Consider the following 12,934-nt stretch of genomic DNA (forward strand, 5'->3'; position numbering starts at 1 on the left):
TTTCTCCTTCAATTACAACGCGCAACTTAATTTCATATTAAGATACCGAAGGATCGAGTGAAGGATATGATAATGTGCAGATTCTGCACATTTGTGCAGTGTGCACGAACTGTGCGCAGGAGTGACTAAAACACAGAAAACAACGACTTATCAGTTCCCCGAATATGAGGATTGATCTTAATCTTTCCATTGAACCAAATATGGATTTTTTAATTATGTGTTGAAGTTTGTCAAATGTATTTCAATATGTTTGTGTACATTCGAATTTAAAAAAAAAATCATTTTTTTTTTTTTTAAGTTTGATAGTATCTTTCAAAAATGATTTTGTAGGGGACCCGTTTTTGTAGTAAGGTCGTATCGCCATTTTTGATTAACTGCTGAGAAACATAATTTAAACTTAAGCTTGCACTTGGAATGATTTTTTCTCACTTTTTATGAGTTACTTGATGAATGTGCAAAAATTGGTGCCAATCGAATCATAAAAGGACGAGATATTAGGCCCCTGAACCTTAGGTCGGCCTTACTTGGTGCACTTAACTTATAAAACAGGGGATACTAAATTATAAGAACAAACTCGGTGAAATAAAATAAATAACTATTATTAATTATTTTATTTCACTGAACTATTGGAAAAGCATTGCAATCTCTTATCTATGAGGGGTAATTTTTAGTTAATGAAGGATTTTTATAGAACTCAAAATAAAGCATTTTTCATGATTTTTTTTTTAATTTATAATTTTAGTTTAAAATAAAAATGTTGCTAAAAATATTAAGTATTTAAAAACTCAAAAGATATAAAGCTTAGAAATTGATTCAATACAATTTTAATCATATTACCTGCATTTTTTTTGAAATTCAAGATGCAATAATAAAGGTCTTTAAGCGAAGCCATTTAGTTCATGGAGGGCAGTTTAGTGAAAAAAAAAGCAGATGAAAGATCCAATTACAGTTGTCTTTAACTGAAATGAGTTTTTTCTGATTAATTTAAAGCGTAATGAAGCGTAAGCTCTCTGCAGAGAAAATGATAGCACATTTCTAGAGAGTAAATGATAGCACATTCACAAATTACCCCCATTAGTGACTGCACGGAATGAATATTTTAATTTAATGAAAAGTAGACTTAAGTGGTTTCTTCCTTGTCTTTTTACTACATTTTTTAAAAAATTGTTTTGACCCCGTTTACTAAGTGGATAAACATTCAAAAATTTGGAACGATTAGTGTTTTGATTTTATTTTTTCTATAAAAGTTTCCAATTCTCATGGTAGGTTTTTAATACCGTATAGGTAACAAAAAAAAAACATGCATAAAGGATTTGATTTTACTGGTGAGACATACAAATATTTCTTTAGTATTTAAAGTGTTTCAAGACAATTCGTGACTTGATTAGTAAGAAGAAACCAAAGTATTCCATATGGATCATGCATTTTAAGACTAAGTTGTAGATTGGTCAAAATTTTTGAAAGATAAGACATTAAAAGTCAATAGTATAACAATCGTAAAACATTTGTGTCCGAAAAGAACATTCAAGACATTGAGTTAAAAACTCAAACGTAACATTCTTTATTGAATAAAATACACAGGATTTCAAATGTTAGTTCGAGTTGAGTTTTGTACACACTGTATGAATAAAATAAAATGACTTTTACAATGGTTTTGCACAGTATCAACTGCAAAAGAAAAGGGATGAACAAGTATAAAAGTATGAAAGTTCATCAAAATCCATTTTCTCCGGATTCATATCCTCCACGGCTGCTATGAAGTATTATTGTGCTGAAAAGTTAAAAAGATTCAGTTTAATATCTTTATATTTTCTTCAACATGTAAAAAATTGTTCATGTCGCTTGAAATGATTCATGTAGCATGAGCGAAACAAAAATGTAGTTTTTTGTTTAAAAAGTTAACAAAATATTTCGGCGATAACTTCCACGTGTCAACGTTTTTTATGGAATTTAACTTCTGTATAAATAAATTACAAAGAACAAATTTAACATGCGTAAAAGTTAATCTTCGCTTATATGGGTCATTCTCCAGAAAACGTAACTTCTGAAAGCAAATATTTTTCAATTTCGGAACTTTTTTTCTTTTTTTTTTCCTTCTTACATGAAAGTGTTACCCACTAGAAGTAACCATAAACAATGGCCTAGCTAAATTCTAATTATTTTATTCATAAATTTAAAAAAAAAATAAAAAAATGCCTTGTTCACGGAAATAAAAAAAAAAAAAAATCTTTTAATATTTAAAAATTGAATCCAATTTAATATCAAAGTAGTAATTTTGTTAATTGTGCAAACAATCAGCTATTTTAATGATTAGTGGGAATATAATATTAAGCTATCTTAATTAAAGTACGGTTTAATTAGAAGTTTCAAATGTATGTTAAAAATAGTAATTAGTAAATTTGAGGATATACTATTACTGAAAAGGTCATTTTTCATGGAATTTTTTTTCCTTCGTTGCTACAATGTGCACATGTTAAGCATATGACAACATGTTCACTTCTTTTTTTACATTATTTTACATCCCTGAAATTCAAGTTTACGGAGGTGAGAAGTCTCAATAACCACTTAGTCTTTAAAGAAAAATCTCTCTTCTTGTTTTTCGACAAAAATCTCACAACTTCAATTATGACTGAAAATAAACAAGGGCTCCCTTGTATCATAGAAAATAAAATTTGATGTCATTACTGCCACTTGTTAATAAGGAATGGCATTTTGTGTTTAGGTAACGGAGATAAGAATTTATTGCGTGACATGACTCTTTATCAAACTAAAACACGACATTAAAAAACTAAATATACTTAAACAATTAGTATTTGAAACACATGTGAAAGGAATATAAAATAAATAAGTATATACTTTTAATTAAACAAGTTGTTAAGCAACATAAACGGTCACACAATGTGTGTGACAAGCCACGGAGGTGAGAATTTACATGTTAAGAAACAAAAATATGCTAAAATAAAAATTATTTTGAAAAAATGTTGGCAGGTTTCAATAGATGTATTTTTTTAAAGAAATTTAAAAGCATTGTTAAATGAATTGTTTGACGTTAATTTGTTTGCTGTAAAAGGCGTGTGACACAAAAGTTACTCTTTGAATAATGACCCCATATATAACAATGTTTTTTTTTTTTCGTTGTTGTTGCTTATTCTTTAAAAGACGTCTGAAATATGTCAGATGGGCTTCAGCAGGTTGTTGACTACTAAAAAGTCGATTACAATGCAGGAATTGGAGGTTAAGTCTGTCTTAGAAAGTCTGATGCAACTCAGAATGTGCTCTGGTGAAGCTGGTTGGTCACAGCAATTTTTACAAGAAGAGTATAGATTTTTTTTGCCATGTTAGACGGTAAGACACTAAGGTGACCAGTTATAAGTATAGATAGTGCAGTCTGAATGCCACCAGTCACATTTGATCTCTACCCGAGCACCTGGAGATATTCCGGTGTACCATTCGTGAGCAGGTGAAATACGCCTGAACAAATTAAGTATGGATATATCATATTAATAAACATAGTTCTTGGTATGTAAGAGAAGAGACAGTTTCTGTTTCGATCTCCATATGGTTTTGTTTTTTGTTTTAAAAGTAATGAGTTTTTTTTTTTTCTTTTTTCAATAAATTTCTAACTGAAATGGAATCACTAAGATTTTATCGTGTAAAGAATAAGTGCAAATTAATTAATATTATAGTGCAAATTAACAATGCCGGAGAAATAGTTGACTAATGGCGCTGGTTTAATTTTTCAGGCGAATATGATTGCCATAATCTTCTTGATTAATACTTCCTTCACAAATAATGAAAATACCTACATCACAAAGTATTGCGTTTCATGACTAATATTAGGGGCGTAGAGTAAAGTGATGATAGCACGCTGGGTGATTTCAAGATATACAGGGTCTGTATAAAAAGTAATGAGACTGAACAGTGTTCTAAGAATTTATTGTAGATATTTTTACTCGCAACTAAAATTCTTCAAAATAAAACCCTTGAGCTTGCACACACTTTATCCTAGCGAGTCTTCCAAGCTCCGACGGCTGATTTGTAGTCTGCTTTCAGAGTATCCTTTAAAAGTATTGTACTATGCGCTTTCAGAGCATCCAGAGTTCCATGGTGATGTGTTTTAGTGATGTTTTCATCTTCGGAATACAAAGAAGTCTTCTGGAGCGAAATCCGGCAGTAGGCGGGGTGGGGAATCATACAGATGGGGGGCCATTCTTGACCAGGAAGTCTTGGACGATGAAGTAGGTGTTTGCAGCACTTCCAAGGTTTCAGTGATGATGCTATGAACCGTCATTTTATCAAGTACAATTTCGTCTGCAATCATTCTTACACGTAACTGGCAGTCCGAATTTAGCACAACACGCACACGTTCCACATTTGCGTCCGTTTTGCTGGTTGGAAGCTCTACTCGAGATCCATCCATGACGCTCTCTCAGCCTTCTTCAAAACACTTGTGCCTCCGAAACATCTGCGTTTGACAGACAACTGTTTCCAAAGACTTGCTCACACATCTCTAAAGTCTCTGTGGCCGATTTACCAAGTTCCACTCAAAACTTAACCGCGGTAAGTAGCTCAATTGTTCTCTGCCTTTTGGAGCTGGGTCATTCCATGCGAAATGAGCAAATCAGCTGTGGCTGACATGTCACAGATTTCAATGAAAATTTTTATTTAGGTAAACCATGCATATCTATGAGGAAATGCAAAGTATGAAAGTTTAAAAACTGTTTGTTGCTTTGTTATTAAAATTAGAAATTAATGCTTACGCTAAGCCTAAATTTTCAGAGTTCATTGCTGCCAGTTTGTGACTCAATAACTCCATAAGTTATAAACGTACACTTAAAAATAAATATTTCCGCATTCTATGAACAAATCTCTATTGGGAAAGAGCAAAGTAAAATTTATTCGGATCTTTTTTTGAATCTGAGATATTAACAAAGATTGAAATTTTGCAAATTTACTTCAGATTTCAAATCACTCTTCTAGCTCTTTTAATGAAAAAATAACAGTGAAAATGATTCAGATTGAAAAACTATCTATAACTAATTATCTGCTCTAATTTAGTAATTGTTTATGAATTTCTTGATAACGAAATCGTACTTTAAAAAATCTAAAATTTCCGAAAATTTCATTTTTTCCTCTATTTCAGATGTTTTTTCGAAGATGAGGGAATGCTCTAAATTTACTCAATTTTTTTTTACGTAACATAATGAAGTGTCTTTTAGATGCTACTAAATTTTAATTATTGGTATCAGCGTATTTTTGTTACTAGAGTAACTTGAACTAAGGAAAAATTTCATTAGTTACTTCTTTTTATTTTGTAAGTTTAGCAAAACTAACCATTTCTTTCGTGAAATACACCGCCAGCTCAGTCATTTCGTAGCTAATGGGAACTTTTTGCTTTACAGCTAATGGGCGGTAATTTACTGAATACATTTCTTTCGTGTTTCATTTTCTCAAAAGCATGTTTATGAAGTACATGCTGAAATGTATATTTTTTTTAATTGAAATAAATGTCAATTTTACTTGCTTTTATATCATTTAGTCGTTTACCACGTTCTTTGAATTCTCGTTATTTCACATAAGGGTCAATCCATACAGGTTCCACACAGTATAAACTTCTCATTCATGTCCAAATATTTCTAAGTTATCAAATTAAAATAATTATTTTGAAAATTACAATATGTTTTTTCAGTAAAATGTATTATATAGGGCACAATATACGTAATTTAAGAAGATGCCATGAAGTTTTTACACTTTTTATTTCTGTTTTAGTGTGTGAACTGACTAGCAAAATTGCTTAATTTCAAAGACCTGTATCTTTTTTACAAACCAAATAAAAAAAACAATACGTATAACATGTATAGTACTTGAATGGAATATTCAATTGGCCAGGAAATTTTATTTTTAATTCAATCCTCTTTTGGTTTATAGGGGTCTAAAAATGTCATTTTTGTCATTTTTCCGAATTTTGAGGGGCTGTAATCTATAAAGGGTACACAAACACACAGCAACAGTTACATACTCTATTTAGCATGATTCCAGTGATTAGTTTTTGCCGTATTTCATCTTGTGTTTCCGTCCCCTACGTGAGTTATTCCCCTTTGAAAAGAGTAAAATTTTTACATTTGGTCTTGAACTAACCTGTTGCCATTATTTTAATTATTTACGTACAGCTACGTAACTCAGCATGTAAGACTATCAACTTATGCACTTTAAAATCAAAGCGTTAAAATAACTGTCATAAATGTAATTCAAATAGATTTTGGCCAAAATGCAAAGTCTAAAAGTTCCATTTTTGACTACGAAAATCACTTTTGATGACCTCCAAAACATCAAAGTTGAGAGAAAAAATAAAAGAGGTTTTTAACATCTTTCATATGCAGCTTTTAGGGATATGAATTTCAAAAAATTTAAAAATGGTCGAGCGCAACCATCCGTCGAACCTGTATGGATTGACCCATAAAACAGAAAGAAAATGCTATTTTTCTGAATTTTATTTTACGTTTGGAAATCAAAAACCAATTTCGAGTTTCTTCAAGCAAATAGTAGAAACACAGCTCTATATTCTTGCAAAATTTAAAAGTTGTCTGAATTTTCCCTCATTTGAATTTTTGTGTGTACGTGAAGGGGAAAATCATCATTTTACAAAATGTCACTAAGTTTAAAACTGATTTTGAAGACAAATGAGTCAAAATACAACTTCAAAAGTAAGGTATTTCTTTTATGATACTTAGCACAGTATTGGGTATTAATTTCATCAAAGCTAATGCATTCCTTAAAGATTGAGATTAAAAAATAAAATGCTTAATTATGAGAAAATTGCAATATTTTCAGTTTTTGAGACTCGGTTAAAAGTTAACTATAATAACTTTGAAAATTTTACTGATATCAGATTGATTACCCTACTCCATAGATTGCAAAAACATATAACTTTTATGTTTTCATTAAATAGTTAACAAGATACAAGCCATCAAAAGTGCAACATTTAGCATTTATGAGAATGCTGTTCAATTTGACCAATTTTCAATCGCATGTAACTATTTAAATAAAAAATTTAAGCAAAAATATTTTAGATATTTTTATACAGGCATAAAAGGAACCTGTATACCAAATTTCATAAAAATCTGTTACCATGCGGCCACCACTTTTTTGCGAATTTTGCATGGAATGACCCAGCTGGAACCGACGTTAGCAACACGGTGACACTATGTCGACGACGATGCTGCCTGAACTAAGAAGCGCAGGTGACTGTGGACCGGAGTGAGTCTCTCCAGTATCCCCCATCATCGACTGTGCGTCCTTTTATTATCTGAAATATGTATTTCAATAACATATGTCCGGATTATTGGACGTGTCAAACCTCTTTTAATTTCTCACCTATAAACTTGAAATTTTGTCTATAAGATACTCTTTAACATAGTACACTGTCTACCAAATGTCCCCCACTGTCTCCCAAAAATAATTTTGTGAGATTTCGGGCTGTTGTGCCGTGGTCTGAGTTGTGTTTCTCCAAACGTTTCGACGACATCTGCGGCTGTCATCTTCAGTGTTTACGTGGTCGAAGCTTCCAGGAAAGCGACTTCCTAGCAACTGATGCAGATTTCGAGGTGTTGTCACTATTTATGTGGGAAGAGCTAACTCCCCCTTCGTTTTGGACCAGGATTGGCTGATGAACGTTCGTCCTTGTTTCTGGTTGACTGAAACTTGAGTTCTCTTCATCCTGGTAGGGGATTGGCTGCTACACATCCATCGCTGTTTCTGGTTGGCTAAAAGTATCTCTCGGGATAATCCGTATAAGTGCAGCATGCCCGAGATTGTTTATCTTAATTCCTTCTTAAGTTTTGTTAAAATTGTTGGGATGTTTGAAAATTTCGATTGCCTCTCTGTTTAATGTGGCGTAAAGAATGAAATTTACACACGTGTTTTGGCGTAATACTCGAGCACTCTTTTTAATACGAAAAAGAACGCGGTTTCAGACGTTAAGCAGCAACAAAATTGAAACTAATTAAAGGCAAAATGAGCCTTCAACGTGACTGTTGAGTAGGATCTAGTAACTCATAGCTTTTCCTCTTTAAAAAAAGGGCTTTCTTCTGATCTTGAAACACGTCTGCAATACACATGTGTGTTTTTGAATGTTTTTCTGTAATATATTAATGGTTTACTCAGTAGTAATTACTAAACCTTTGAATGAAACTAACTTGTACAGAACTACGGAATAGCACAACTATTCCTCAATCTAGGTGAATAGCATTAAATTTACACTGAAGTTATATTAATACCAATAATTTTACAATAATTACACTAAGCTGATACTTAAACGCTTTTAACGGAATCTTGATTTTATAAAAAAAATTTAAATATCATAAATATTTATCAACAGAATAATTTAAACTAAAGGCTTACACTATACACACGTACTGAGCTTACACTAAAGTAAAATTTTACACTATAACTGCAAAACTTACAATACATTCCTTAATTACCCGTTACTTAGATTATCATCAACGATGAATCAATTTTCTTATTGTTTGTGGCTTTACATATATATATATATATATATATATATATATATATATATCTTTCAATTAAGTCAATTTTGGTTCAGACTACTTTTATTAGTAAGATACTAACAAAAAACAAATACTTACCGTATTCCAAAAGCAATTAATGGACATGAGAATACAATGCTTAGTACAGGATCTAAGTACCAAACATTTTTGTTCTTTAGGTAAACAACATCACTAATAATTATAACTAAGGCGAACAAAGCACTTAGTAAGGAGTTCAAAGCTGCAAAGAGAGAAAAAATTCCTATTTTGAATTTATTTATCAAAAAATAACATAATGTTTGTTCAAAATTCAGCTAAACATTTATAATCAACTTTTTAATAGAATGACAAATTTATACAAACTATTTTTTACATATTTTTGCTTACTAAGTAGTTCTTAATAGAAAAAAATGAGTCAAATATGAAATTATGGTATTTATGATTACGAAAGAAAAAATATTATAAATGTACTGTGTTTACACATAAAAATTATGTACCACAACCATATGTATTCAATTCACATATTTAACTAAATTTCTTGAAATTGTGTGTGTGTGTGTGTGTGTGTGTTTTTTTTTTTTTTTTTTTTTTTTTTTTTTTTTTTTTTCCAAGATTATCAATTTTATTCCTAGGTAATAATATTTTTATTGTTAACAGCACTCTAAAACTAACTTTTAAGTGTTTTTATTCCTAGGTAATAATATTTTTATTGTTAACAGCACACTAAAACTAACTTTTAAGTGTACTTCTTTTTTTTCTATTTTTAAAAGTGGACGCATAATTGTCGTAATGTATTGCAAGCAACGAGTTTTAAACCATGTGCGGTAACCATGAAAAAATGTGCGACCCCTATCTAATTTACGTAAATAGGTTTTTTTTTTTTTTTTTTTTTTTTTTTTTTTTAATATTCAATTTCAACTCTGTAACATTATCGTCTAGGATGTTGGTCCAATTTTTCTGAACAAATCCAATTTTTTCACGTCTCTTCTAGTTTTCTTGTATTTTCATGAGTATTCTGACCTGAAACGATTACTCGTTTTCACATTTTACTCAAGTTTATCGAGGATTTCAATGATTCGATTGAATTTGAACAATTAGAAGGGTTACGTCGTAAAGCGTGTTCTTAAGAACCGATTACCTCTATATTTCGTCATTAGCAAACTGACAGTTAATTTTGAGTGTTTATATGAGCATGAGTATGGATTATTGTCCGTTTTTCACACGAAGGCACTTGACTCCTTCCTCATCACGTGATGATTCTATTTCGCTGTTTTCGGCAGAAAGTATATTCGAATCATAGCATTTTGTTGTAAAAGCAGCGGTTTTCAAAATGTAGGAATAACTAAAATGACAACAGACAAGTGAAGCAAGGACACTAAGACCTTTTTTGCACAATAAAATGCACGTCCAAGTTAAGGCTATCTGGTTGTCTCCTTTGGAAGCGCGTGGATTTCGTACCGATCACCCCCGTGTAAAATGGTAACTCTGGGTTCAAGGGGACTCTGTGAAGTCCCGGACAATACATAAGATATGTAGCATACATATGAATATTTATTTAAACCTATAATCTAACACAAATTCATAGCTGTTGTACAAAAGCTCATCGTAATCTTGAACCTCTAGAACACTATTTGTGTCTATTTTGAAATTGTAAAAGAACATAACGCTCACTCCTTTCAAAAACGTCATGTCTCAAAAATTAGCGATTTTGAATTGCCTTTTTTTGAACTGCCAAGAATGAGTACCATATCTCTGAAAGACCTGCAATTTAATATTTCAACGTTAAGTGTCGTATCTGCATTTTCAAGTATTTTCGGAATGTTCTTTTCAAGAATGTCACATCTTGGGTTGTGCTTGATCCATTAGGCATAAAACATCTATGTCGTTTAGTGAATGCTGGTATTATATATTTCAAAAACAGTAGTGCACACAAAAAAAAAGATCGTTTTTCATTATCATTTTTAATCAAGAAAGTGCTATTTGCATTTTTGTCAGCATTGTCGGTACTATAAGTAGAACAATTAGTAACAATAATGACATACAGGGTGGTTATAAAATAATGTGAGGTGTTCATAGTCCTGTAGCGAGTGAAGTATTGGACGAAACATTGCCAAATTTCATGGGCATACACAGTAGATCATGGGATTTCGATTTCTGGATTTAAAAAAAAAATAGTACCAAAACTCGCCACCGGGGGGGGGGGATTTTGGCGTCGAAAAGATGTATTACTGTGACTATTGAAGAATTAAATGTTAACTGATAAAATATATGCATCAATTTTATTCACAAAGTATGATTTTTACCAACAAATGGGGTTCAATATGACCAGCATCGAGATTTTCCAGGTACTGCGTACAATGCACAATATTTTCCACACCTTTGGGGGGGGGGAGATTAATTTCGCCTACCTGTAACATTTTTCTAGTTTTGAAAGTTGAGATATCGGGAACATGTAGTAGATACACAACACCGTTACGAAATTCCCATGGTTAAAATCACAAGGTGAAAGATTGGGCGACCACGGTCTCCTTGCGTAGGAAATGCATGACTAATAAAACTGCTATCAAAGAAATGTTGCCGACATACACTCAGTACCTAAAGCCCAACATGGGGTGGTGAACCATCTTACATGAATATTATTCAGGAAATATCCTTGTTGCCGCGCAGAAATTTCTTCCTGACGACTTTTGGTAAAATTCTTCTCTTGTTGCAAATTGAAATTTCTTGGTGGTTTTATTGAACCTCATTTGTAAGCAACAATTATTTGTAGCAAAAAACTGCATGTGTGCTGCATGTTTTGGAATTTAATTTTTCAGTATTCGCAAGTAATACGCTTTTGTAGCGCCACAATTCCCCCTGGTAATGACTTTTGGTACTATTTTTTTGTTTTATTGCAGAAACCGAAATCCCATGGTCTGCTATGTACGTTCGAGAAACTAGGCAACGTTTCGTCCAATACTTCGCTTGCTAGAGGGCTCTGAACAGCTCACGTTATTTTATAAGTGCAAAAATGGCATAAGTTAAACACAACTTTTAAAAACTTACACTTTTTAAACTTCTTAATGATATAGAGAAGAAACACCAGATTTTCTAGAATAATTCCTTACGCGTAAGAAAAAGATCAATCGGTGGCTTTAAAGCTTACTGTCCAATAATATTAGTCCCTCTGCTAACGAAATAACTAGTTAGTCACAAATATAGACTTAATTTTAGTTATAAGGATTGTTTCAGAAGAAATAGGGTGCATTCTGCTCCGGACTGACGTCATAACCCGTCTGCCAAACAGTCTCCATTTGCAGAATTTCTATACAGAGACGATCTGAGAGAGAAGTTATGATGTCAATCCAAAGTGGAATGCTACCGATTTTTTCTTGAGTAGCTCTTAATAGTTCAAGATACTGTTTACTTTTAGGAGATCATTCTCTACTGCGTCGTACGTTTTGAGAAGACTCCTTTTGCCCAAGTGCCCAAGAACGTTAAGTGCTTGTAGCAAAAAACTCACCGTCTAAATACAATGATTTACTCTCCATCTTCTTGCAGAGAACATATTTCGCAATGCCAAGAAGAACACAAACGACAAAGCCAACAGCAGCAAGTACAACAAGGACGGTATTCTGAAAAAGGAAATAGGATAAATCTTTGTAAAAAAAATTAAAAAAAATGTAAAGCTACTGTTTTCTTTCTTTTTTTTAAAAAGATATATGCATTACAAGATTTAATATCCATAGAATTTATTTATTTACTTATGTTTAAAAGCTTTTATATGCATATGATACTTGGTGATTCAAGCACGTACTGGAATGACTGAAAAGGAATTTTTAGCACTTTTTGTTTTCTATCAATTTTAGTCATTACCAATTTTAGAATTTTCTAATTCCAAATTCAATTTTTTAAATCTTTAGTTAAAGGTTTAAAAACAATTTCCGATGGATTTTATAAGCATTTTAACATTAAATATATAGTCTGACGGCATTCTAGAATGCAAACATTGCATAGAACTTTGCATGTCACGCAAGTTCCTCCCAGACATAAAATATTATATCTTAGGTTCCTCGTGGAGTAACTAAGATACGACTCGGGTAAAACCTTTTGTAACTATTTATTAACCAATTTCCGTATTTTAGGTATAGCTTCTCTTCAGTGTTATTTAAAACTTTTCATTAGACTTTATCTTTGAAACACATCATAACTATCTAACCTAATATTAACTCATGTCTAAAAATATCTTTGAAACATATCATAAACTCTACTGGATTTTTTTTTTACCCCTGTTAATTTATGCCGATTGTTTTTAATTTTTATTTATTTATTTATTTTTATTTATTTACAATTAAGACAACTCTCCATGTTTCTGTTCAAGAACTGAAGCTTTAGTGATGCCTTTTCGG

The 12,934-nt window shown here is 31.7% G+C and overlaps 1 protein-coding gene across 4 annotated transcripts in view; it reads right to left on the reverse strand.

The window, feature by feature from the left end:
• Positions 1-1,537: 1,537 nt before the first annotated feature.
• Positions 1,538-12,934, reverse strand: part of LOC129219294 (transmembrane protein 163-like) — a 128,343-nt gene continuing 116,946 nt past the window's right edge. For all 4 annotated transcript variants that reach the window (XM_054853635.1, XM_054853636.1, XM_054853634.1 and 1 more), the window contains 3 exons: positions 12,049-12,160; positions 8,646-8,787; positions 1,538-1,771 (listed from right to left, as the gene is read on the reverse strand). In XM_054853635.1, the coding sequence (XP_054709610.1) occupies positions 1,714-1,771; positions 8,646-8,787; positions 12,049-12,160 (312 nt within the window). In that variant the 3' untranslated portion in view covers positions 1,538-1,713. The remainder of the gene's footprint in view (positions 1,772-8,645; positions 8,788-12,048; positions 12,161-12,934) is intronic.

Source organism: Uloborus diversus, chromosome 3, assembly GCF_026930045.1.
Source record: "Uloborus diversus isolate 005 chromosome 3, Udiv.v.3.1, whole genome shotgun sequence".
Taxonomy (NCBI): Eukaryota; Metazoa; Arthropoda; class Arachnida; order Araneae; family Uloboridae; genus Uloborus; species Uloborus diversus.